General features: G+C 38.1%; 2 protein-coding genes across 6 annotated transcripts in view; one reads left to right on the top strand and one right to left on the bottom strand.

The window, feature by feature from the left end:
* Positions 1-14,106, bottom strand: part of LOC139145035 (trafficking protein particle complex subunit 11-like) — a 42,878-nt gene extending 28,772 nt beyond the window's left edge. The window contains exons 1-5 of one of the 5 annotated variants that reach the window (XM_070715954.1): positions 13,850-14,106; positions 3,778-3,911; positions 2,704-2,876; positions 1,511-1,581; positions 707-821 (exon numbers count right to left, since the gene is read on the bottom strand). In XM_070715954.1, coding sequence (XP_070572055.1) covers positions 707-821; positions 1,511-1,581; positions 2,704-2,876; positions 3,778-3,911; positions 13,850-13,934 — 578 coding nt within the window. In that variant the 5' untranslated portion in view covers positions 13,935-14,106. Of the gene's footprint in view, positions 1-706; positions 822-1,510; positions 1,582-2,703; positions 2,877-3,777; positions 3,912-13,679; positions 13,780-13,845 lie in introns of those variants that run through there. The other 4 variants (XM_070715957.1, XM_070715955.1, XM_070715956.1 and 1 more) reach the window with 4 other exon arrangements.
* LOC139145039 (nucleolar complex protein 4 homolog B-like) lies at positions 14,082-27,296 on the top strand. Its single transcript, XM_070715960.1, has 11 exons — positions 14,082-14,435; positions 19,497-19,706; positions 21,566-21,667; positions 22,288-22,440; positions 22,963-23,109; positions 23,321-23,483; positions 23,853-23,913; positions 24,434-24,544; positions 25,353-25,516; positions 25,802-25,998; positions 26,615-27,296. Exons 1-11 carry the CDS (start codon positions 14,325-14,327, stop codon positions 26,726-26,728), a joined length of 1,533 nt encoding a protein of 510 aa, XP_070572061.1. The 5' UTR covers positions 14,082-14,324; the 3' UTR covers positions 26,729-27,296.
* The last annotated feature ends 508 nt before the right edge of the window (positions 27,297-27,804 follow it).

Here is a 27,804-nt window from a genome sequence, read left to right as displayed (position 1 = left end):
GCTCTCTATGAAAGGAAACTTTTCACCGGCTTAGTTTTTCGAAATTCGAAAATTTTTATTTTTCTCCATAGAGTTAACACAGGGAATGGTGGCCATTTTGAATTTCAAATATCGGTGAGTCTTGGGTAATTTCTTTCTCTAGTACCAAAATTTTCACTTTGACCCCCTATTTTTATTCTTGATTTTGAAAGAGAATGATTGAAAGATTCCTTGAGGAAAGTTAGAGCAAAAGCTTAAGTCTTTCACTTTCGAGGTGCATACTACCTTAATTGTCCTCAACCCCTGAAAGACTCATTTGCACATACTCCAATAATGACTGATGAACATTCAATATTCATGCTATTACAGGTGAAAGGGCAGATATTAATAGTTGGGGACTGAATGTTACATAGCAATGTCTTGTCAATGATAAAGATACACCAGTAGATATATTTGAACATAACAGAAGAAGGGACATCTGAAAATCTTATTTTATTTTCACAAAGGGAAGAATAACACAAAACAGGTTGGCTCCTACAGAGTACAGGACAATTTTGTAAAATAAATAATTTTTCACCGAGGATGAGTTTAGTAGCTTTCAATCCACCCTGCAGCATATGTATAGTGTCTTTGAGAAAATAAATTTTACACCAAGTTTGAGTTACCTATCATGTAATTGTGAAGACATTTAAAGGAAAGAGATCAAAGTGTAAAACTGAAAACTTACCTGATCGTATAGCCAAAGAGATGATCAGTGTGAGGCAGAACAAAGAGTGACTTGGCAGACAAATCACATGCACTACACAGTGCTGCAGCTCTCTCTGCTGCCACCATGTCTTCACCTGGGAAAACAGTGATATCATGATGTTCAAAACCCATTACACAATGATTATGACAGTAGACTTCAAAACTGCAGAAAGAAAATATTGCAGCTACTTTTTGTCAAAAACAGGAATGCCTGTAACACTTGTAAGTGAATTTTTTCATCCTAGTTTTAAGCTCCAGACTTAACTTTTTTTGCTAATCAAATTTCAGAACAGCCTAGGGACTACACGGTTTGAGTTTAATCCTTTCACATCCTCCCCCCCACTTACTTGTTAACACAGGTCCAACAACTGTAATGAAAACAATGAAGATGTTCCAAAAATTGGTGGAGGAAAGGTCAAGGAGAGAAATGGGGTAGAAGGGTCCAAGATTCCATTCTGAAGCCCAATCTCATACCATAATGGATGCACACAGTGTGTGTAAACTGACAAGTCCTCTGTCGGTTTATCATTCTATAGTTTGACTGTGTTATTAGTGTTAATCTAGTAATAATTGCATGACAAAAATTTAAAAATTTTGGAAGCATAATGATTCTACCATAGGAGCTTAGAAAACTGACTGCCATAAAATGTAACCATCATAAAACTGCGAAAAACTTGTTTTTGCCTGTGTATATTTTAAAACCAGAATTGTTTCTACTCATCACCAACTTCTATGAATTTTGATGCAAAATCACCATTACACAGAAAAGCATATATAAACTTACCTGGAGGGAGTGGTGCATTTTTCTGTATGAGAACCACTGCCACTTTGGTCCCTCTTCCAGACAGGCTGTGTCTGAAACAGTAGGAGATATAAATGTGCTATCAAGGAAATAGTGAAAATTTTGTGAACTAAATCTGCATCATTTATCCTTTTAGTACATATCTTCCTTAAAGGGACAAAGTCAGCCATTTTTCATGAATTTTGTTTGATATGAGATACTACTTACATTGTTTGACATGTTAAAAGATACTGAATGAATGGGTGACCATGCATATATTCGACCCCGGTTTTACACACAATACATGAAACCATCGCGAAAATGAATTAATGGTCATGACCAATAATTCATTTTCGCGATGGTTCATTTGTCTAAAATCGGGGTCGAATATATGCATGGTCACCATTCATTCAGTATCTTTCAACATGTCAAACAATATAAGTAGTATATCGTATCAAACAAAATTCACGAAAAATGGGCGACTTTGTCCCTTTAAAGAGAGTTCAGTTAATGTTACTTAAAAGATTTGGTCTGACTACTGCTTTCATTTTTTCAAAGGAAAACTACAGCAGTGAATTTATGATGCTTCCATTCATCAAGGATTTCAATAACCTTTGGGTACAAGTTTCTGGAAACAGCCAGTTTCCATATGAAATAGGCGAGTCTGCTTGAAAATAATGATTTGGCTGTGAGATCTGAGACTCTCAAAATTCTACCACGGTGATGTGGTGGTGGTAGTGATGGTGATAATTATGGCATCCCCTGCTGCTGTTGGTCTCAGCGGTGTCAAAAAATATTGTTTGAAATCATTAATCATTCATCAGCAGAACTGAATCACGGATGGCATCATCCTGGTCATTGAGTTAACCAAACCATGAAGTAAATTATCAACATGCACATACAAACATTGTGAACTACTAATGATGGTTTCAGGTTGTGATTATGCTGGTATCTTTCCATTAAAGATAATAAAAATATTAATGATGATTATAATCAGCACCATTATGCACAACTCCAACCACCACCACCAATATGACCATCATCATCATCATCATCATCATCACTATGATCATCATCATCATCATCATCATCATCACTATGATATCATCACATCCATCAACATCATCATTACCGTAATTATATGCAGTGCAGCTACCACTGACAGCTGGCTGCATCACACCACTTCACTGTCTTACCTGACAACTTCAACTCTTGAAGCACATTCCATCTGTTTTTCTTTCCACTGAGCTTCATCCCAGTCCAGATCGAAGAAGATAACAACCAGAGCCGGCACTAAGTTCAGGTGTTTGTTCATCCAGCCAGTCTTGAGAATTCCCTTTGGAATATACCATTCATATGAGCTCCTCTGCTGAAATCAAATAGCATGGAGTCTACTGGTAAGCTTGAATCTTCAATTTACTGCCCAATGGTTTGAAGATGTTAATAATAACACCTGTGACTGTACACATTGGACACAGCTCAGCTGTAGTGATGTAGCAGACGGCTTTTCCCTCCAAATGTCAGGGCACAGTCCCAGATCCTGGATGCAGGGACCATGGTACCACCATTGGTAGGGGATAGCTGCAGGCTATATCATGGCAGCTACAGAGAGCTTGACATAGTTGTAACTTCTCTTTAGTCTAAAATCTCTCTTAAGTTTTGCTGCATGCTAAAATTGTGGTTTTGGGCAAAGTGTATCCTTAAACTTCAGAGGGGTTCTAGCCCAAGTTTTCTTATATACCATAAATTACCCTGTTTTCTACTAAAAGACTCTCGAGTTTTGAACTGTACATCTTTGCCAGCCAGATAAAGCTCTGTTATTGTCTTTATTTCTATAGCATGTACTCTACTTCAATATTAATGAACTACGGAAAGATCTCCTTAAGGGCCTTTTTCTACTAATAGGTGGGTTTTAAAACACTTTTCAGTATGCTAACCCTAAAACTAACCATACCCTAACCTTAAACTCCTCCAAAAGTTGTATTTGATGTGCTTCTTCCAAGGAAAGTCTGCGATTAAAGTGATTTTCGGGGGGGGGGGGGGGGGGGGGGGGGGCACTCAAGGAACTCATGCCTGAACTACTAGGTGCTACTTCTATCAGGTAATCTTATCCCTGATGCCTTGGTAATGTATTATCATGGAGGTAGGAAGGCTACCGCCATGGTACTACATGTACTGTGACTATGTGCCATCCATTGGGATGGACTGGGGAGGGCGTAGTTTTACATTAAAAAACTGGTTTTAGCACCTACAAATTAACGTATCCTTACTTTGGATCGACATTTTGGATATTCGTGGTCTCCAGGTAGCACTCTGAATGACAGTGGGACACGATCAGGTCGTCTGCTGGCGCTAAATGAGTCCCATATTGCCTTGTGCACTGCGTTGTACAGGATATCACAGTCTGACAACTGGGTGCCAAATTTGAATATGTTAATGAGCTTTCCTTTCGAATTGTCACGTGACATCTTCACTGCATCGCGTCCGTTGGCCCGTCATCAGGCCATTTTCTCGCTGCTGATTTTAACACTTTCAGACCTCGGAGACGAAGGGAAACCAAACGAATGCGTTTTATTCAAAGGTATGTGGACCTGTGTGATTTTTTAGACGGAATTTCGGCGAATTAGTATGCCTTTGCGTACAGACAGAGAATGCTGCACAGCTGCGATCGAGTATTTTTCATTGTGGGACGAACTGTGGGGCCATACGATTTTCTCAAATTGATGGCGATTTTCAATGAAACTTACATCTAAATATTCGTTCTATTTGAAAAATATTTCTGTTCAAGCTGTAATTTTGACTAGCGACCACAGAAACGTGAGCCGAAAATTGACATCGAAATCCAAGATGGCGGCGGTCTTTACCAGCTACTTTTAGCGAGGGCACATCAAGTCGTTGTCGTTGTACTTTGCGCGCACTCAGTTGTTAAAAAAATTAAAGTAGACCATCCAAAGTATTTCATTATATGAAGTGTAAAAAGAGTTATTTGTAGGGATATTTTGATGAATTTCAACCGTAAAAGACGTCAAACCTTCCGTGACATATCGATGGAATGTGCATACATGGCTTCACCTGTTTCTGTGCATGCCACTGGAAGCAAACTTTAATCGTCTTTCTTTCCTTATTTCAGATTTACACCCGTTTTGCATCGAAGAAAAAACATTTCTGAAGATTTCTGACAGACTTGCCGTGTTTTGTGGCGTGAAGGTTTTTGATTAACACTGGTTGACGTAGAGTCGAGTTGCGATTGGATTTTAGTCAGTTTATCCACAGTCGTTTGGAGAGCTATTCAGCGCTGGGACTATTCGCCCCATAGACGAGTGTACAGAAGCGAGAAATACCCCAAGTCTGGAAACAGAATGGCTATAAAAACCACGCCATGTCACATTCCGTGTCCGATTTCACTGTGAAAATTAGCAAGTTCATCTATCATGTAACCGTCGACCGTTCCCTATCATTCTCAAAATTCATACCTTGTACTTAATTTGCTTCACAAACGCTCGTTTCGTGTGATTTTCGGCCGAATTCGACGGACACCTCCCTAAAACATAAGCGTGAGCAACATTCCGGTCACCTCACAGTGGACGTTGGGCACCTCCACTTTACTGACGTTAGCGCCGCGTACCATGAGGGGTGACTGGAAGGTTGTTCATGCCTTATGTTTTGGCGACGTGTCTTCTGAACTCGGCCGAAAATCACACGAAAATTCATACCTGATACTTCATCTGCTTACAAAATGCTCATTTCCTGTGATTTTCGGCCGAGTTCGAGAGACACCTGGCCAAAACATAAGCGTGAGCAACATTCCAGTCATCCCTCATGGGTAGGCGGCGCTAACGTCAGTAAAGTGGAGGTATCCAAGAGGTGACCGGAATGTTGCTCACCCTCAGGTTTTGGCGAGGTGTCCGTCGAATTCGGCCGAAAATCACACGAAACGAGCGTTTTTGAATCAGATAAAGTATCAGGTATGAAATTTTAGAATGATAGGGAACGATCGACGGTTACATGATAGATGAACTTGCTAATTTCACAGTGAAATCGGACACGGAATGTGACATGGCGTGGTTTTTATAGCCATTCTGTTTCCAGACTTGGGGTATTTCTCGCTTCTGTACACTCGTCTATGGGGCGAATAGTCCCAGCGCTGAATAGCTCTCCAAACGACTGTGGTTTATCACACTTCACGGGTCTCTCTTTCGACTGACGCTCAAGCCGTCGTTTCTGTTCTGTGGAAGGACTGTATGTTTTCCGTTCAAGAAGCCATTAAAACAAGGGAAAGCTGTTTAACAGTAGCATTCTGTATTTGATCTTGTGCATTTTTATTTTATTAGCTCTGACGAAAGTGAATTGTGGTTGGTAATCAGTGGTTATTTCCGGAGAGCTTTTTATATGGTTTTTCCTTCTTTCCTCCTCATTCATCAGCTTACTTAGTCAGTTCTGACATAAAGTGTGAGTTGTCTGACAAAGTCAACAATATAGTTGAAGGCATTGTTACAGATAGATTAAGGCTGTTCATAGTAAGAATGAAGTCTCAGACAGGATATTTTTGGGCCTTGAAGGTAAAACGGCTAGATAAGCTCAGTAAGAGTGAAAAGGATAGTTTGTCGGGGAAAGTATGGGTCAGAAAGCATGTTGATAATGATTCTTATCGCATGTGCAAAAAAATCAAGAGAAGCATCCTTCTGAACAGTGACAGTAAGAAAAGTCTTCTTAACATAAACAACTTGTTCTATGAAATTGGTGTTTGTAGATTACCATTGACAGTTGGTCTTAAAAAATTAAACAATTGGCCACTATGCGACTGACAAAATTGCAAAAATTAGCACATACTCTGACACCTTTATCATCTACCTTCGGCTCGTTAACTGCTAAACATGTGCAAGCCTATATAAAATGCTCAAATTGCTCAAGAGGGTTTACTAGTATACAGGCATAAAAAAGAGAAAGTACAGGAAACACACTTTTCTTGCAAAACCAGGAATTTGTTGTTATCAGTTCAAAGACTTACAGATAAGTACAAATGTGTAGGTCGTTAGCAAATATGAAATTGAAACACAAGTTTGTAGTGAATCAACTGACTCTGATTAGAAAGCGCTGGCAGATGTATGCAACTGCATCAACAGAAAGGAAGCAGCATTTTCTACTCTATGACATGGAAACAAAGTTACGGAAATCAATAAATATGATGTCTGCGAATGTCATACAAGTCATCAGTGAAGACCATATTTTCAAAGTCCGTCTCAAATCAAGTCATGTTCCAAAATTAAAGCGTAGAGTTGCACAAATCACAAAAATGAAGGAAGATGATTTCAAACTAATGTGTAATGGGCGACCCTTGATACACAGAATACCAAGCAAAGGTGGTGTAGTGAGAGTGCACATCTCTGGCAAGGGAGGCGGTAAACCCAGGGTCAAGGAAGCTCATCCTGATAAAACTGATTGTGGCCCTTGTGGTAAATGTGGCAAGGTTTCTGCAGCAAAATGGTATCATAAGACAAAAAAGGAAGAAAGATACTTGACTTGGTTAGAAAAAAACTATGCCATAGCTGCTAACATGTGTATCTGTAATGCATGTAATCATGTCCTTGACAAAGCATTTAGTCAGTACTTAGAGGGTAAAGATCCACACAAAATGTGGATCTAAGGCGAAGACCGCAAAGCAAGTGTACAGTTTGTGACAATAAGAGTGTTAAAACAAGTAATATAGATGACAAACAGTTGTTTAGGGCTTTGTTTAACTTTGCTGTCAATGATCCTGAAATAGAAATACCAGTACATGCACCTTTGTGTGCAGAGCATTATCCCTTATGGGCAAAACGGCACAGAGTACATTGTGTAATGCCTGAGTGTAATCGGTGTCTGTATGGTCAGGTTAGACATCCACCTGATGTTTTTTTCTTGCTCGATAATTTTAGAGAGCAAGGGGATTATCCAAATTTGGCATTGAAATCAGACAGTCCTATATGTATGAGTTGTTATATGAAACTCTATCGTTTCACCAATGCTCTCAAACAACAACAGCATGGTCATGTTTCTGATAATGATAGTCTTATAAAGATAAATGAATCTTTGAAACAAAAAAACAATGATGCAATTTCAGGGGATATTGAAGAAGTTGCTATTTCTAGGGTAGGTCTTTTAGTCTGTAAAAAGCTTGTCAATAGAGAGCCACTTCTCTTGACAGAAGTAAAGTCTCACTACATTGAACAGATCTCAGAACTATATACAGAGAAAGGTAATAATGATAGGCCTTTGGAATTTTACACTGAGAGGTCAGCTACATTTTTGAAATTGGAAATGGCAAAGATTTTTGGCCACCACATCTCATTTTCTACTGTGAAATCTGGAGGCATTGTACAACGCAGTTACGGCACTCTCATTTTAAGATATGGTGCAAATACTAGGGACATTCTTCACAAACAGTATTTTAATATGTCAAAAACTGTCAATAATTTAGAAACGGCCTGTTCTGCACTTAGAGCTGAGCTTACACGGAACATGACTGCAACAAGTCCAAGCACAATATCTCTCTTGTTTTCAGTTGCTGAAAACTTGTCAGACAGACTTCACTCTCAAGCAGCAAACTTTATTGATAAATACCAGAAAATCCCAAATTTATCTTCTATTGATCTCAAAAAATTGGTAAACGAAATTGATCCTGTTCTCTGGAATTTTGTCTGTCTGATAACACAAAGTAAAAAAGAACGCTCAGAGATGTTTCGGAACAATTTCAGTTGGACAAATCATTACCTAGGCTTTTACAATAGTGGTAGTGTTAATAAACACAAGCGGTTTCTTCAGTTGTTTTATAATTTATGCCACTTATTGTTTTTGAAAAATAACCAATGTACCTACCCATTACATCTGATTCTTGCAGACAGATATAGACTCTTACAGTGGCTCTACTAAATGACAACATTGCTTAATTCATTTGGCATATTTGTTCAAAAACCACTGCAAGAGATCACATGAATACAGTGGTTCATGAGATTCTTAAAGAACAATATGCCAGTAATTTCACTGAAGATGCATTCTGCATTGCATCATTAGATAATATAGATATTGGACAACCCTATGCAACTGTGACAACAAACTTTAAAAACAGAGGTATACATGCAACATCTTACCAGGCGGTAGAGCCTAGGCCAGAGTCCATAAAAAATACAAGCGAGGACTTCATAACTGCAAGTACAAGGCAGCGATCTTTTTCAGAATTGCATAAAATATGTGTGAAAAAAGACAGTAGTTCCCTTTTTAGGTGTATTGCAGCATGCTCTGCTGTAAAACTCAGGAAGTGTGAAAGAACAAGTGATGGCATACCATTGATATTTCACTTTTTGAAATGGAAACTTCTATAGCTTGTAATTTACGAAAATATATTGGTTCAGTATTAGCAAATGATGAATCATACAGGTATTTTGAAGAAACAATCCCCCTGGATGAACAGCATTTCCTCTTGACTGAGAACTTTGCTGACTTTGGTGCACGTGCTGAAAAACTGGGCACATCAGGCACACCTGGAGATTATACTGAACTTGTGTGTTTATCCTACACTGTAAAATGCCCTGTGAAGGTGTATACTGGAACAGGAGAACTACAGTGTGAATTTGGATCCACCTTCAATGATGTAGAACCACTTTATCTTATTCGTCGTTGCTATGGTCAATTCGACCTACTTCTTTCAAAAGAAAGAATGAATAACGAGTCAGATCTATTTGATGACAATCATAGTGATCTACTTAAGCCCTGGTTTGTTTCAAATGTTCGCTTAATGAAATCTGAGCAAGTTAAACAGTCCATGAATGAAGTGTATGGAGAACGTATATTTCCAGGTGCAAGTACTAGTTTTGGTACTGATGATAAATCTCCTGCACAAAAGAGGAGAAAACTTGTATCAAACATACAGTCTGTCAAAGCATCAATTGATGAAAGTCAGCATTTTTTGCCAGATGTTGGCTCATATTCATTTCTTTCACGGTCAAATCATGCTCTAGATGACTTCAAACTTACTGATCATGAACAAAAAACACTTGAAATACTGGACAAAAAAACATTTCTATATTGTCTTCAAAGGCATTCTTCACATGCCTTAGAAAATATTTGTCCACTACCAAACCTTAGAAACATGCTTTCTAGTACTCATTCACCAAATATTGAAAAGGCAAAGGTCATTTACCTGGGCGTCCTCAATGAGCCCTGTGATAGTCTGGAAACTGTCAAACATGTAGTAGAGAAACTATATTCAGTTTTCAATATTGGTAAACGACTGAAGCATCTGATCATTGTTGGTGATGGGAAGACATATGATCTCCTTGTTAAGTTAAAAAGAGAATACAGTGATGAATTACAGTGGTTGATTGTGTTTCCTGGTGACTGGCACCTGTTGAAAAACACTCAACCAGTGTTATTCAAAGTTTATATGGATGCTGGATTAAAAACAGTAGCAAAAGAAACATTCAAGGAGGAGGGTTTGCTGACATCACTTTTGAAATGCCAGAATTTCAAAAGATCTCACAGGTTCATATTACATACTTGGGAAGCTTTCTATAGAATGCAAATTGAAGAGTTCTTTAAATACAGAGAAGCACTTCCAGATACATGGAAATGTGAAATTGATTGTCAGTCAATTATGAAGGAAGTTCTGGAAGCATCATTAAAATAGATAGCCTGTCCAATGTCAGCAGTTTAGAACAAATTAAACGTATTCAAGAGAATGTCAACTGCAAACTTCACGGCCTTGATCTTGAATTCAGGGACTTTGTTGACAAATGTAGTAAAAAAAGACGATACCTTTAAATTCTGGTCTAACTTTATACATAGGGACTGTTTTGCCTATATCAGTTTATACTTGGCATTCCGCAGTGGAAACTGGAGTTTGCGGGTTGCAGCAATAAAAAAAATAGCACCTCTTTTCCACGCATTTGATAGGCAGATATACCTAAGGCTTGTACCCCATCATTTAAAAGTATTTTGGAAATGCCGGAGTCTGTATTAGGACATTTACAGAGTGGTGGATTTACAGCCTCATTTACTGGTCTGAGTTGGAGGCAACTTGCCTTAGATGAAGCACATGAATCACAAATAAATTTGAATGTGAAAAATTCTGTATTTAAGCCCTCTCCAGAGCTTCTGGATAATATTGCTGTTTACCTTCCATACAGGGCTGCTTGTCAGTCTAACATAATGAATCAATTCACATTGACCAAAAACACACTAAAATTTCTACTGTACAAAGAGATGACCAAAAACGTACAAGAGAACTTGATGAGCAGCTCTGTATAAAGTATCTCAATAAAATATCAGAGAGCGGGTTTTTGTAATCTCTGACGACCATAACAGAGGCTTGGTCAAACTATTTTCAGATGAGACTGCCACTGGCTCAGTTTATGAGGATCTATGTAATTTCTACAAGACTGGAGAAAATGCATATGAAAATTACATTTCATCCAGGCTGCTTAATATACCCAGTACAGCTGCTCCTGTCAGAATGAAAAAGCTTAAAACATTTACAGGAGTCAAAGCTTTGAAGAAAAAGTCCGCACAAATGATCAGGATAAAAAATTAGTTGACATATGTCTCAAAAAACAAATTGCTTTCTCTATCAAGACAGGTACACCAATATCATCTTTCAAACAATTTATTCCCCTTCCCAGGGCAATTTGCCATGCAGATGGCTCAGTGTACCACCAATCTACGAAATCGAATGCAACAAAGGTATTTTCTTCAAGATATGACAAAGAATGTATTGTGGTTGACAATTTACCTCCAAGTTGGGTGCCAGATTTGGTGGTCTTAGAGGGCATGTTCATAATTAATACTGCCCCTATCAGAAGCCATCACAAAAACTTTAATGATTATATCAGTTACCTTACTAAGAGATGGATTTTACCTCATTTTAGAAGAAACACCAAAGCTGTTCATGTACTATTTGATGATCCCAATGCTCTGTCTGGGGACCAGCCAAGCCCAAAGGAGATAGAAAGAGCTCGTAGAGATAGAGATGGGAACAATAAAAGCAAAACATGGGATAGCTTGACCCCGGAGTCCCAAATACCGAAAGAAAAATGGATGGATTTCATCAAAAACAGAGTTAATAAGAGATTACTTATCAATGTTCTTAGCAATACTCTTCCAAAAATAATAAAATCACATCTTGGGCTGGAAAAGAGTTTGTAACATCTGGTGGATTTGATGGAGAGGACAGAGGGAAGGCATTCTACATTTCTCATGACTCTGCTTTGATGGAAAATAGGGCATACTATGGTAACCATGAAGAAACAGATACCCGTATCTGGCTGCATATTGCCAAATGCAACTACAGTAAAATTCTCATTTATTCACCTGACACAGATGTGTACCACATAGGATTGCCATATTTGTCATCACATGAGCTAACTGTCTTTGATAACGACAATTTTAAGGAAAAAGACATTTTCATTCAGTTAAAACCCCACTCTGGTGATCGCTCATTTCTAGACTTGAATAAATTCCACAATTCTATTTTGAGAGACCCAGATCTGGCTGATGTTCCCTCAATTGACAGGGCAAAATGCATTCAATCAATTTATATCACATCAGGTTGTGACTATATTTCCTTTTTTGTTGGCTATGGTAAAGCTGCTTTCCTCAATGCTTTCTTCCAACATGCAACTTTTATCTGTGGAAAGAGCTATGATGAGTGTAATTTGGCTCAAACAAATGATGATTCTAGCCTTCTTTCTTTCCTCCGTCTGATTGGCACACTCTACTATAAGAGACACAACTCAGAATTTGTTAAGGAATATTCTGGTCCAGAGGATCTTTTCAAAACTCTAAAATATAACAACAAAAATTTGAATGAAGGGAGTTACATGTTCTATGGATAGAAACAATTAGAAATGGAATACAGCCTAGAATAAGAAATGAAGAGGAGTGCATTCCAAATGCAACAGCGCTTCAGTATCACTGGCTTCGCTCTTGTTTTATTTCAAAACTGTGGAGTCAAGCACACACCTCTGTCATTTCACTCCCAAAATATTCAGAGCATGGCTTTAAATTGACTGGTAACAATTTGGCAATTCTATGGGACAGTGATGAAAATGTTGCTGCTGTAGAGGCTAATGTCAATCAATTTACGAAGGGTTGTGCTTGTAAAACAGGTTGTGAAACAAAACGCTGTAGATGCAAAAAACATGACGCTCTGTGTGGGCCTGGATGTACTTGTAGAAACTGTTTAAATACAAAGGCTAGCAATACTGAAGACACTGTCACTGATAGAGACACATTAGAAGCCACAAATGAGTTATTGCTAGAGGAAATGAATGTAGATAGTGAGGATGATGAAGTAGAAATAATTTTAGAAGAGGAGGAAGAATATGATCTGCCTGAAGAATATGTTGTAGAGTTGGAAGGAAGAGACATATATGGAATAAATAGTACTAGTGAAGTTGAAAATGAACTGGATTGTGAGAACAGTGATGTGGAGTAAGCTCTGCATGCTCAGTATCTTTAAAACATGGTCTAGACAACACACTGAACCCCCTTAAAAATATACAAATACAAAAATAAAATAAAAATAAGAAAGAAAAAAGAACAAAAAAAGGCGGTTTAAACAAGTAATGTATTGAGCAGTTCATCAGGTCCAAATATTTGAAATGTAAAACATGCGTCAGCTGATTGGAAAACGCAGCAAAAAAAAACAACAACACAAAAATACAGTGAACGGAAATATCACTACAATATTTTAATCCTGGTTTATATACTGTATTTAACAATATTCGCGTGAAGAAATGTTCCATGATAGTTTTAATCAAGCACGGAAAAACTCATGCGAATCACGGTTAAAATAACCGTGTGCGAATGATCACAGCTTCACTGTGCAGTGTGTACAGATTCGCTATAGCGCTGTGACCGGCCTCCATACAGTATGGGACGAATTCTGGTCCAATGAAGCTAGGGGGTTCAAAATTGGCACACGCATTTCTTTCCTATAGGTGCCACGACCTGTAAAGTTTCACGACTGTTCACAACATGTAAGGCTCCTTAGCTGCTCCGTAATCAAGACCAAACATGGAAACACAAGTTTAGTGGACCGTCGAGTCAGACTGAACAAGTTCGAAATCCTTGTATCTGAAATTTATTCAAGCCGTAAATCACTTTCATTGCCAAAGTAAATATCCGAGAAAACAATTACCTATCAATTAGAGATTCCAAAGTCCTAGAGAGTGTATTCCAAGTCCGTATTTTGAACACGGTGTATCCAGGATGACATGGCTCCCGCCATATTTGTTTTGAAGGCAAAATGACGTCATTTTTTATAGACAGCGCCCCACAGTTTGCCCCCTCCTCTCAGACTGTCAAGGCCCGTCAGAACAACAAATCCCATCGGTCGACAAGTCAGCTCAGGGGGCAACTCCCCCACGCTTGGCAGTGGGTCTTGCGCCGACATTGCCTGTTCTTGGAGCTGATTTGACGTAGCTGTTATGTTTCAATACGCACAGTCCGAATACTAGCACACCATGGGGCAACTGGCTAAATATTTCCAATATTTTGTTCACGTAGCGCGTAGCGTAGGCTTCGAAGCTTCAGTATATATTTTCATTTTGTATGGCAATGACAGTAACTTTTTAACAGCAGTACATAAGTTACGAAAAAAATTATAAAATTTGTTTTGCTCATTTTCGGTTGTCTACATATTTAAAACTTCAAAGTTACAGTTCAAAGATTATTCCATTACATTTCTAATTTTTTGATGTAGTATAAATAGGTGAATGGTATTCATGTCTCATTCTTCCAAAATTACGAATAGACATCGTGAAAATAGCCAGCGTAATTCAAGATGGCGCGACCCAAGGAAAGCATGGTTGCTGAAATCAAAGAGAAAACGAAACAATTTCTTGAAAACAGAGAACACGCGAATAATGTTATCGACATTTTGGAATACATTGAAGTAAGAAATTTTATTTTATCTCAATTTCGTCAGGTTCGAACACCCATTCGGCACACAGGCGTTCGTTAGCTGGACTACGTCCGTGAGCAGGGACTATGCCTAGCTGCAGTACAGTAGCTCGAGGTTTTGCCTGGGTATTTGGGTCGGACGGCAAAAAAAAATCTGGTTTTGCCGTCCGACCCAAATACCCAGGCAAAACCTCGAGCTACTGTACTGCAGCTAGACTATGCCCGGTAGGGACACAGTTGCGAGTGTAGTGATACGTACCGGCCGCCGCGTACTATGCATAGAATAAGTACGCGGCGGCCGCTATGTATCACTACACTCGTAACTGTGGGTAGGGAGGCCTGTGGCTTTCTCTGTTGCATTAGCCTGTCCATGTTTTTTTTTACGTCCATAGTAGTCTATAACCTGCAGGACGTAATGGAAGTCCTCTCATGGACATAGTTCAGCTAACGAACGACGGTGGTGGTTCGAACCGAAGCTGAGGTCTTGCGGGGTCCAGACACTTCGCACCAAAACCAGTTCGCCCCACACAACTTCGTCCCAAAACCATTTCGTACCAAAACCACCTCGTCCCAAGTACTACTTCGCCCAACCCCACTTCGCCCCAAGTACCACATCGTACTAAAACCACTTCGCCCAAAGTATAGTACCGTCAACTCGTCCTGAAACAACGATGTTACGACGTATCATAAGGTTGTTTTTACCTACAACTTGGAAGCATTAATGTATAGGACATTTTGGCTACCACGAACCATTTATTGTTGCATGAAACCATAAACGATAGAATAAGAAAAAAGAAACACGCAAATGCTACAACTCAGGTGCCGTGCGCGGAATTGCACGATGTCAATTTCGCGAAATGCGTACACTTTCAAGATTTCAGTCCCAGGATGACAGGAAGGTGGTTATATCAGCTTTACCAGTTAGCGATAAGTTTCGGGCAAAGTGGTTTGGGGACATGACTTTTGGGGCGAAGTGGTTTTGGTACGAGGTTGTGTTGGTGCGAAGTGGTTTTGGTGCGAAATGGTATGGGACGAGATGGTATGGTGCGAAGTGGTTTTGGTGCGAAGTGTCTGGGAACCGGTCTTGCCCATGACTGTTTCCTCGGTCTCTGACAGCTGTCTGTCGTGCCTAGGGCTCGTCCTTAGAGATAGCCGCCGTCTCTGTAAGTGCCTGTGGTGTTCCAAGTCTCAGCTTAGGCTAGCTGCAAACTTGTAGCTCTATGGTGAGTGAGGCGGTCGGTGAGATTTGGTTTTTGCGACCTCGCTCACCAGTAGAGCACAGCTGCAATGATGAAGGCCCTGTACTGTAGAGTTCAAAATAAGCGCATGGCACATGGTGCCGCATTTGGGTGTGAAATCTCACATATTTACTGCATTTGGTCTTACTGGTTTATCGCTACTGAAGACTAAACACTATACTTCACTAACCTTGTCATAATGGATTTGGTGTTTGTTCAAACATGTCGATCTCTTTCCAAAAACATTTCTGGGAGCCGCCCATTACCAACTTTCTGTAATGGTGGCTCCCAGAAACATGGATGCTCCATGCTCAATGTTTATGGAACGTGATTGACATGTTTGAACAAATACCAAACCCCATAAACGACAAGGTTAGTGTAGTATAGTGTTGAGTCTTCAGTAGTAATAAATCGGTACGACCAAATGCAGTAAATATGTGGGATACCACACCCAAATGCTGCACCATGTCCGGTCCACTTATTTTGACCTCTACAGGGCCTTCGGCATTATATCTCTACTAGTGAGAAAGGTTGCAAAAACCAAAAATCACCGACCACCTCACCGTAGAGCTACAATTTTGCAGCTATGCTTAGGCCACCATGTAAAAGCAGGAGGAAATACCCCTTTCGCAAAGCTCTTAGCGACCAGGTTGTAATATTCTGTATCATTCATCAAAGCCTTGGCTTTGTCAATAATGACCTAGAGTGAAATTAGTGTTAGATCTAGGACTATGCTAACTAGTCAGGGGCCCCCCGGGAAAGCTTTTTTAATTCATATCAAAAACCTTTGTGTCCACTTATCTTTACAAAGAGATCCATTTATCTTCTTGACTGTTGTAACAGGCATCCAGTCGAAGCAAATGTGATGTCATTTGACTGAGCGGACACGTTTTTGGTATGCAATATTCTGCATCAGACATCTGAAATATGTTTCCGTACGTGAGGACATACAACAATTTACGTATATAGAACTCCAATGGTGGTGACTTTCATGCCAAGTGGCAAGAGTTTCTTACAGTTTAGGCCCTATTAAATCTTACAATAACCATTACAATCTCTATAAGGGTTACTAGCTGTATCCCCTCTCTCCCAAATATTTGATGAGGGACTTGAACTCTGACACCTTTGGCGCCATTACAAATAAAATTTCCAAGGGCATGAATGGTGTCTTTTGATTCACTTCAACTGTTCAGAGAGAGAGAGAGAGAGAGAGCCTACACTTGACTTCACTTTCTAAGTTGTGAAACAATACTGCATTCTATTTTGAGTAATGGTGATAGTTTCTGAAATTAGAAGTATTTGCTAAAATTTGTTGACTGAAAGAGAAAGGAAAAACACTTTTTTGCCTCATAGAGGGCTCGAAAATTCCCGCCGCCCGACGCCCATGACAAGTGAATTTTGAGTCCGGGCAAGTGAAAACAACATTCTCCCAGCCCGACGGACAAGTGAATTTCAATGAGGCCACTGTACGTACGCGCTGCCACTCTCTAGTTCTTTGAGTGTACCGCTTTCGATATGGCCGGCCGATATAATAGCTCTGTTCTGCTTGGTTACAAAATGGCAAAAATATTGACGTTTTTCCACGCTCTTATGTTTTTTTTTCTTCTCATGAAATCATGTCACGATGCCTCCTCAACAGAAAAATACAGCTTACAATAAGGTTGTTGAAACAATTTACCCTCCTTCCTACAAAGTTACAATGTATTGAAACACTTTACTCTCCATTCTACAAAGTTACAAATACCCTGGTACGTGAAACAAACATTGTTGCTGTTCGATACTGCAATCGAGGTCCCTCTCAGTCCCTCATGAACGTACCTGTGCATGCGTGCTACAATACATCATGGACGTATAACGACCATGAATACACCGAGGCTTGGCTTTGCCTCTGTGAGTCCCGCGTACCGGTCGTCCTTTTTAGTCCAAGTTTTACCTACTTTGCTTGAATCAAAATTTGGCCTGCAATTACTCAGTTTGATAGTAAAAACCATTATTTCAAAGGAAACTTTCACAAACAGAGTCAGAATACAAGGGAAAAGGAGAAAAACTTGAGGTTTTCTGAAAGGTCAAATGTGGGTCATCTTATGTGATGTCATGATGAAGTACACAATTATGGTTCAAAAGAAACCACCTAGGGAGGTCTAATAGGTACAATCTTATGATAAAAGGTAATTTCTTGGTGCTTTCCAATTTAATGGCATTTAGCTTGACTGTCAGTTTTAAATTAAATTTTATTAACAGTTATGGCAAAGGGAAATTGTCAACAGTAGTTGCAGTAAGCATATCCATTTCAAATCATCACATTAATATTTCTGCAGATTCCTCCAGTTTAATGATGTAATAGTGAACATCACCAGACATTTCTTGATGATATCAAAATATCAAATGAAAATGTTCCTGGGCTACAATGTTATCATTATCATTAAAACTATTATTACTCTTTAAAACATTGGGAAATGAATTGAACAATATCATTGTGTCTTGTTTTAAAGGATTTTGACCTGACCCTTTTTGTCTCAAGAAAAATACTTATGCTGAAGATGCTATAGAGCCTGCTTGATCACAACTATGACACAACACCACAATACTTGTATCTACACTGTCACTATGCTACCGAATGCTTTCTTCTGCATGGAAAATTTGTATTTGTTTGGCTAACAATTTATAAGGAGCTTGTAGTGTATATGTATGATATGTTGTCATACTGTGAACACTGACTCAATGCTGCAGAAGTATTCTGTATCTGTGATAATATACACTTCACATTGCTACGTGATTTTTAGAATTGCCACCTAATTATTTCTTGTAGCAAAAGTTTACCACTAGAAATGAAAAAGTATTTCAATCCCTTCAATGTCATAAAAACACAGATAATTAATGTAATAAAAACTATACAAATATTTCTTTAATGTAAAAACTATCATGAACAACATACAAAACATCTTGATTTGTAAAATTAGGAACTCCTGAATGCCGAGAAAGCTGTTGCTACACTTGAGATCATAAACTGTTTAAAAGTTGCTCAAAGTGGCTACAAGATTTTTGATTTGGCTAATGAGTTGCTAATCATTTTGGTGACTTAGGGGAACCCTGCAGTTTATGCACATACCACGTGGTAGCAGTAAACTAAATGATACTGAAAGTTTCACATGGGCACAATTTGACACAACACCGGTGGCCTATTATATACTAACCCTTAGTGCACCTACCTGACTTGCCTATTTAACACAAGGTACCAGGTAATGATGACACACAATGACAATGTACCGGGTTTTTTTTATTGAAATACATTACATGTCCCCCTAAAATTTAATTTGTCCCCATTAAGACCTAGTGCTATGGCTCACTGTGTCCCCATGCTAGCAAAAGCTGGCTGAAACACTGTGCATGTATACATTACATAAGATATTATTTTTGATACACAGAATAAGGACACAAATTTATCAGTAAGTTACAGCTATACTGTTTCTTTACAATGACATGAATAAAACCATACACATTTACTCCTAAATCATCTGAAATTCAGGGCAAGTGAATTTTTCTTCCGGACAAGTGAAATTGAAAATTCACTTGCCCTATGGCAAGTGAATTTTTAAAAAAATTTTCAAGCCCTGCCTCATAGAGAAAGATATGTGGATGAATGAAACCCTTGGGTGATTTGTCTCTTAAAGAGCTTGTCACTCAGGACAGTGAGTTGTCATTAGAGATTGCACTGAAAAGTTGTTCGTTTTTGGCTGCTACAAATTGTCATCCTCAGCTGCTACAAATTATCATCCTTGCTGTTTACCACACCTTTGTTTTTTTGTCTTCTGCAGAATGAAGAAACAAGTGTTGTCATTGCAGCAATCAAAGCTACCTACAAGATATTCACCAGTTTATTAACACAGAATCAGGTGCTCTGTGAGAGAGTAGAGGGCAAGAAACAGACAGCATCACAGAAATACAAACTGTGGTTGTTTGAAAGATACATAGATGGAATTAACAGTCTACTGACTGCAATTAAAGCTACTTCATCAAATGTACAGGTATGCAGATTATAAAAAATCAATGTTATTTTCTGCGTAAGGTTTAAAAAGTGGTCTGTGGCAACTACTCAAAATCAGAAAATCAATTTGCTTTGTGTGGTGAACATGCTAAAATGAGCCAAGAGGCCAAAAAGCACCATTTTACTGCAGTTAAGTTGAAAAACACTGTTATGAAATATAACCATCTGTAAACTATAATATATTACAACTCCAGTGAAACTATTAACATTTGATCTATACCCATAACTATAACATGCTCAGCTGTTGAATCCATTGCAGATGTCTGAAAGTTGGTCAGTATAAGTACATGTTATTAGCTCCGCTGTCAGCGACGCGGAGCTTATCAAATAGGTTGATTTTCCGTCGTTGCCTTCTCCTCTGAAACCGCAAGTCCAATTGCTTTGAAATTTTATATGCAGTTCACTTGGGGTGACCTCACTTAAGTTTGTTCAAATTGTTGTGATATTTGCATATTTGTATTTTTGGGGCATTTTCTGCTGTTTTTGGTAAAAAAATCTTCTTCTCTGAAACCGCTTGTCCGATTGCTTTTAAATTTAATATGCAGTTTACTTAGGGTGACTACAGTCAGATTTGTTCAAATCGTGGTGAAATTTGCATATTTGTATTTTTAAGGCAATTTTTGTCATTTTTGGTAAAAAAATCTTTAAAAATCTTCTTCTTCAAACTACAAGTCAGATAGCTTTGATATTTGGTACATATGTCCCTAGGAATGATCTATTTCAGATTTGTTCAAATTGTGCAGAAATATGCAAATTTGCATTTTTTAAGACAATTTTTGCCATTTTTTGTCTAAAAATGTTTTTTTCAAAAAGTACTGGTCTGATAGTTTTGAAATTTGGTATACAGGTTTCTATAGATGAACTTAGTAATATATATTGAATTTCTGATGAAATCTGTTATTTTGTATTTTTGGGGCAATTTTTGCCATTTTTGGTCAAAAAATGTGTATTTCCAAAACTGCTCATCTGATAGCTTTGAAATTTGGTATACAGGTTCCTACAGATAAACTTAATGATATTTATTGAAATTATGATGAAATCTGCAATTTTGTAATTTTGGGTTAATTTTTCCATTTTTGGTCAAAAAATGTGTATTTCCAAAACTACTCATCTGATAGCTTTGCAATTTGGTATACAGGTTCCTACAGATCACCTTAATGATATTTATTGAAATTATGATGAAATCAGTAATTTTGTAATTTTGGGGCAATTTTTTCCATTTTTGGTCAAAAAGTGTGTTTCTCAAAAAGTACTGTTCTGATAGCTTTGAAATTTGGTATACAGGTTTCTACAGATGAGCTAAGTAATAGATATTGAATTTCAGATGAAATCTGTAATTTTGTATTTTTGGGGCAATGTTGCCATTTTTGGTCAGAAAATTTCATTCTCAAAAAACTACTCATCGGATAGCTTTGGTTGACATGTTCTTAGGGATGATCCGATGTGATATATTCAAAGTATGATGAAATTGTGTATTTTTGCAGCTTATTTTAGCCACTTTTTTCTGGCCATTGCATTGAGCTATCAAAGATTTCCACCTTCTTCATCAACATGTGTCAAAAATAGTTACTCTCTACATAAACACAGCGGAGTTATATCGGCCGCTAGGTCGCTTGTACTTATATGTAGAAACTAGGCCTTAGTAGATAATTACGTCATATAACAGAGATTTCATTTTGGTAGAATAACACGACTACAAGAATAAACCTCCCACTGAAACATACGTTTAATCAAAAATTACATATGCTACCACTTAAAAGTACTGTCATTAATTTCTCCTGCTATTTATAATATGAAATGTACTTGTTACATAACATTGCTGTGTCTTATATCACATAGGAGTTGGCACTGTGCACACTCATGAAGTTTGTGGTCTTAGAATCAAAACATCCAGTGAAACGAAACAGTCAAGGTGAAACTTTCCCAGTGGCACTGTTCAATGTAAGTTGTGTCTGTTACATCACTATGACAACCATTAGACTTATTTACAGATCTCGTTGAATTTTTGGTTCTTGCTCTCATTATGAAATATCCAGATTGAACTGGACGGGCTTAATCATGTTAAACTTTGCCATCCTAATTTGGCCCTCTTCAAAAACAAAATAACTTGAAAAATATTTTGTGTCAAGTTCTAAAGCTTATCTCATAAAGTCACATCACTTGTTCCGTCAAGTGCTATTTGTAATCTCAACAGCTTTTCATGGAAACAGGGCAAGCATTGCAACATAGCAAATTATCAGTCGTCAGATCTCTACTCCTCCATTGTCTGTTGATATAAAATGCTTCAATAAATGCTTCAATGATGTCATTTATAGCACATACAACATGTTTCAGTCAGCTGAACAACATAAAAGAATTCTCAAAAGGAATAAAAATCCCAGCTAATCAAATTATTTGAAAAGACAGTGACTTTGTTCCTTTGAATGTCTGAATATTTACCAAATAGTCTGGTGAAATTGCAACATTCTATCTTCCAGTGAATAGCTAGAAAAACAATATATTTATATTGGCTCTGCTGAGTCCAGTGCTTTTCACTCCCTTATATGTATGTTCCTTGTCAGAAAATTATTGACAGCCTACTATCAAGGGATATTGACCGTAGGAAGCTTCTTGGAAGATTTCAAGAATACATAGAGTATGATGACGTACGGTATTACTTGTTGGATAAAATCAGTGTGAAAGCTGCATACTTGAAAAAGAATTTGAAAACAGAGGTGAGAACTAGAATACAATGGAATTGCTTTCGTAGCTTTATTTTGAAATTGTGCTTATAATCACAGCACGGAATGTTCAGATTTTGAATGCAGATTTTTGAAGATGGATAGCCCTGAGGCTGAAATGGAAAATCTAAATCTTTTCATAAATTCGATTTATGATACTGACGGAATAAATCTGGCTTTCCAGTTTATATTGATGGTGTGAGATATAGGTCTATGTCAAATCTCTTACTATAACAGTCTCATGTATAGATACAGAGATCAATATCTCTATGGTGATTGTCTCTTTCACAGAATGCTGCTTTCAAAAGCAGAGTTCAGCAGAGATAGCAGTTTTGCCTTTTGTTTGTTAGTCACAGATAATGTACGGACAGTCTACCAATGATACTCAATTCACAGAAAAATTACAATCTGGTCGGATGTGTTGACTCAGTGACCTTATTGCCCTGAAAATTATCTTTTGCATAGGCTCATACATTACTGTTGTTAGTCAGTTAGTGTTTTATCTATCCTACACAGGATCTCAATACCGCTGTATTGAATATATTTACTGTACTGGAGCAAATATCCAGGGCAATGCCGGCCTATTCTGAGGAAGGCCTGACAAATTTCCTGACAAAGATGCCTAGTGCTGAATCCCAGATTTCACCAGCTTCCAAGTGTAAGGTGAGTGTCTGTGAAATGAAAAATATCCATGTAAATACATGTAACAACAGAGGCAGCCCCTTGTAACATTGATGTACTTCAACAGCTGACATATGGAGAGAAATGGTTTTAAATACAGTTACTGTGAATAACATAAAATCTCATTTGAGATACCCCGCCCCTCTTTATTGACCTTCATATTTTATGGGATTTCCTTGTTTTCCTCATCCAGAACCATCAGAGGGTGTTTGAAAATGCGTGGTTGTCATTTCTGCAACTTCCACTGCCAAGTAGCGTTTATAAGAAAGTCTTGATGCTAATTCATGGGCACATCATCCCACATATGAGAAGTCCTCTCTTGTTGATAGATTTCCTGACGGCATCCTACGACATGGGTAAGTGTTGGATGGTGTTTTGTGTCACATTTTAATAGGCATTTTCCCAACATCTTACACTTGTGTTAGTGCCCTTATATGTCCCATTGCTCAAATGTAACAATAAACAACAGACATCAGCCTTATCACAATGGTGTGACTGAAGTAGAAATTTCACTTGCAATATTCAAAAGGAAGATTTGTTAATCATTAACGTGATACAGTTGTGTGAAAAACTTGTTTAAAGTCCTACCGATCACCTGCTATTGTACATCTGTGCACAGAAATTCTTTCAAAGGTATTTTTTTCATCTTTGCTTTAACCAGCAAGGGACTGATACCTCTAGTATGTAATCCCTGCTCAGTTTTAAACTTGTTTGTTTGCCTCTAGGGGGCGCCATCAGCCTACTTGCTCTGAATGGTGTGTTCATCCTTATACACAAACATAATTTGTAAGTACGGTATCTAGGTCAGTTTCTCAATGAATACTTCCCTATCAAGTTAATAATGTGTTGTGATGTGAAACTGACATTCAGCAACATTTGTAGACTTTTAGTAATAACATTTCGCAAATTAATGCAAGAACAGTATGCAAATACTGTTCTTGGTTTCACTTTGAGAGTAGGGATTGACCCTGCAAGAGTTTAAATGTCTTCAAGTGTCTGTAAATGTGAATTTCATCACTGAGAAGCTCAACCATGATAAATGAATGACAAGAATTGGAGATATTTCAAATATTTCTTCCACATTGATAAGGTCCTTTTCTTTACCAAGGAAAATATATGCTGTGCTTTAGCATTCCTTCACATCCACACAGCTTGGTTTGTGTGCAAGTTACTTTATGTAATGCCTCTATCTTGTCTTAATACCCATGTGATGCAAATGTCATTCATAACTAAGTCTCAGAACGTGAAAATATTGAAAAACTTCCAACATTCCAGCATGTAAGCAGTATCAATATCCATCTTTCAGGGAGTATCCTGACTTCTTTAAAAAGCTGTACTCTTTGTTGAATCCATCAATATTCCACGTGAAATACAAAGCCAGGTTCTTTTATCTGACAGATCTCTTCCTCATGTCAACGTAAGTATCTTCTTTGTTATCATTTGGAAGTTTACACAGTCAGTTAAGGGGTCCACTAACTGTCTCGCCTAGCAACAATCATTGCAGATTTCTGTTTCCACGTTTTGTGTTTTAGAGTTTCGAGGATGAATTGGATGAGTGTTTCAGTGACTCCTTGTTGTGTTCTCTTAAGGTTGACTGTGCCTCAGGCACAGATATTCAGACTCTCTAACTTTTACAATACATTTTTTTGACTTTGACTTGTCGGGGCTCATTTTGAAGCTCATGAAGTGATTAAATTTTCACAGGCTTATTTTTGTGAAAAACGAAAATTTAATTTTTAATTTAATTTCCCGTAGAGTTAACACTGGGTTATTTTTGTGAAAATCGAAAATTTAATTTTTAATTTAATATCCCGTAGAGTTAACATTGGGTTAGGAGCCATTTTGAATTTCAAGCGTCAGTGAATATTGGGTTATTTGCTTCAATAGTACTAAATTCTGCTCGGTGATCCCTGATTTTTATTCTTTATTTCGAAAGATATTGGTTTAAAGTTTCCTTATGGAAAGTTTGAGCAAACATTTAAGTCTTGCAAATTTGAGGCACATAGTACCTTTAATGAGCTTTTTTGGGTCTTGCTCACCCACTTTCAAGAAAGGACAACAAACTGATGGTGACATAATACACATAAATGTTCCTATTGCAACTAGCATGAAGAAACATCATCATAAAGCTTCCACTTTGAGTGCAGTCACACATTGATGCAAGAAAAATGCCATACCTCAGAACATAACATGAACGTCGTCTTATTTTGACTGTCTCCATCTAGGCACATACCTTCCTATCTAGTGGCTGCATTTGCAAAGAAGCTGAGTCGGCTTGCACTTACAGCTCCTCCAACTGGAATTTTACTGGTGATACCTCTGGTGTGTAACCTGATCAAACGGCATCCAAATGTTGCCTTACTCATCAACAGACCTGATGGACCAACAGGTTAGGTTTTATGGAGGGCGCCCTCTTGTGTTGAAAATTTCTGGGGGGGGGGGGGAGTTAAAATGAACAATATCCATAGTTATTTCAAAGAATACAGTCCCTGCATCTGGATGCAATATTTCTGGAGTAACATCTCACAATGTGACTGCAACCTTCTGTCTGGATTGAAAAACACAAATGAAGTCCAGACTGCATTCATTTTTGTAAGAATGGTGTCATTAAAGTTTGGATTTCTGTTGTCTGTTCACTCTCACAGGAATATCCCTGATCTCACTTTCTCAACAGATATCACAACTGATCCGTACAACGTAGAGGAACCAGACCTATCCAAGTGTGGTGCCATGGATAGTTCACTCTGGGAACTGAAAACTTTACAGTCCCACTACTTTCATCAGGTCGCTACGTCAGCCTCCAAGATCGACAAACCGTTCCCAAAGGAAGAATGGGAGATTGGCGAACTTCTCGAGCTGAAGCATTCAGAGGTGTGTGAATTAGTTTGTAGACAATTTTTTATAGCCCCCGAAATTGTGCGTGCATTAGTTTACCACTTGCAAGTTTTCTGTATATCTGTTTGAGATTTTTTTGTTTCTGATTAATGTCCCGAACAAATTTGATGAAGACAAAATTCCAATGTTTCCGGATATCCATTTGCATTACATATCATGAACATTTCATGATATCAAGAATAATGCCTGGCAGTTGATAAAAGATGTATATCTATGACATTTGTGAATAGTTTTTAAGACAAAATTTTTTATTACAAAGTCGCCATTTCTCACAACAGATGATGGCAGTCTGCAGTACGTTCACCTTTGGTAAAACAAAGAAACACTGTACAGTAGTTGACCACTTCTGTATATCCGAGTTGTCAGAACACTCAGTGTTTGAAAACATCTCTGTGAAAACAGGGAATGGTTACATAGCGAGAGATGAATTTCCCTGTAGTTTTTTTAAACGTCACTTCCCCATGGACCAGATCATCTCTTTGTTCACAACTTCTGCTATCACCATGTCTTGCTTTCAAATGCTTGCAGTCCAATTCAATGTCTTTTCAAACCTTTTCTACCACTGGAATTTTATTATCTTCAAATTTGACAGCTTGTAGAACAGGAAGTCAAGAAGAAAATGAAGAAAGTGCCTCTAGAGTTTGAAGTGCCCGCCGGTTTGTTCGGAGGCAAGGATGACACAATGAGGTCACTGTGGACACTCTAGCATGACATCATCACCTAGTGATAGGATGACATCATCACCAGCGATGGGCATGACATCACAACATTGCAAATCAGTTTATAAAATCACCATGGATGCTCTGCATGGCATTATTGCCTAGTGGTGGGATGAGATCATCACCAGACATGAACATGACATCACAACATTGTAAATCAGTTTATGAAATCACTGTGGACACTCTAGCATTACATCATTGACCTAGTGGTAGGATGACATCATCAACAGAAATGGACAGGACATGCTAAATAAGTGCAAAAAGATGACATCACAATCATCATCAGCCCAGAGAGCTTTTCACCCTGTACACTTCTCAGAAAGCAAGACGTCAATAACATTGGAGAACATGATATTGTCATAGTCAATAAATGCAAAATTATTTTGGGTGGTCAATACCGGTGAACAATACCAGTGAAAAGAAAACACAAGTACTGTTACTTGGAAGACTGCAGCTGTATGCTTTCACAATTTGCAATGATTACCTGGAATTGTTCTCAAAGAGAACCCAAATATAATAAAATAAAATAAAGTGTAAATGGTTTTAAGACAGTAACATTGATGTCAGCCTCGTCTTTATGTACCATCTGTCTTTGTCATAAGTGATGTACAGGGAAGATTTACCCAGGCTATGCAATTTGTATGTAAGTAGACCAAAGTACAGATTTGGCTTTTTCTTGGGTCTATGACCAAAGCAACCATTTTTCATGGACAGTAGAAATCTTACGATGATTTGACAGCTATGGATCTTTTTGCCATCTTGCCATGAAACGTTGCATAAATGGTTCGTTATTTGAATTCTCTTACAATATTGTCTTCTTCCAAAATTCCATTCATTTGCATGCATCGACTTTCTCCAAGACGTCTTAGTTTACGATTGCATTTCACAAATGCTAGGTGATATAACAAAACATGAATATCAAATTAAAGCCAAAAGTCCAGAGCACAAATAAAAAAATTTCACCTGGAGCCCTGTATGTAGAGGGCTGATTTAGTTGTGCAGGCTGATGGCAACTTTGAAGGGCCCCTGCACAGTGAAAGAAATACACCCTTGCTGTATTGCT

This window comes from Ptychodera flava, chromosome 12 (genome assembly GCF_041260155.1).
Source record: "Ptychodera flava strain L36383 chromosome 12, AS_Pfla_20210202, whole genome shotgun sequence".
Taxonomy (NCBI): Eukaryota; Metazoa; Hemichordata; class Enteropneusta; family Ptychoderidae; genus Ptychodera; species Ptychodera flava.
This window is presented reverse-complemented; position numbering and strand designations above follow the sequence as displayed.

Excerpts from the sequence above, each read along its gene's own strand:
- LOC139145039 (XM_070715960.1), top strand. The coding sequence starts at position 14,325 with ATGGCGCGACCCAAGGAAAGCATGGTTGCTGAAATCAAAGAGAAAACG. Across the intron at positions 19,707-21,565 it reads CTACTTCATCAAATGTACAG|GAGTTGGCACTGTGCACACT; the intron begins GTATGCAGATTA and ends TATATCACATAG. Across the intron at positions 23,484-23,852 it reads GACGGCATCCTACGACATGG|GGGGCGCCATCAGCCTACTT; the intron begins GTAAGTGTTGGA and ends GTTTGCCTCTAG.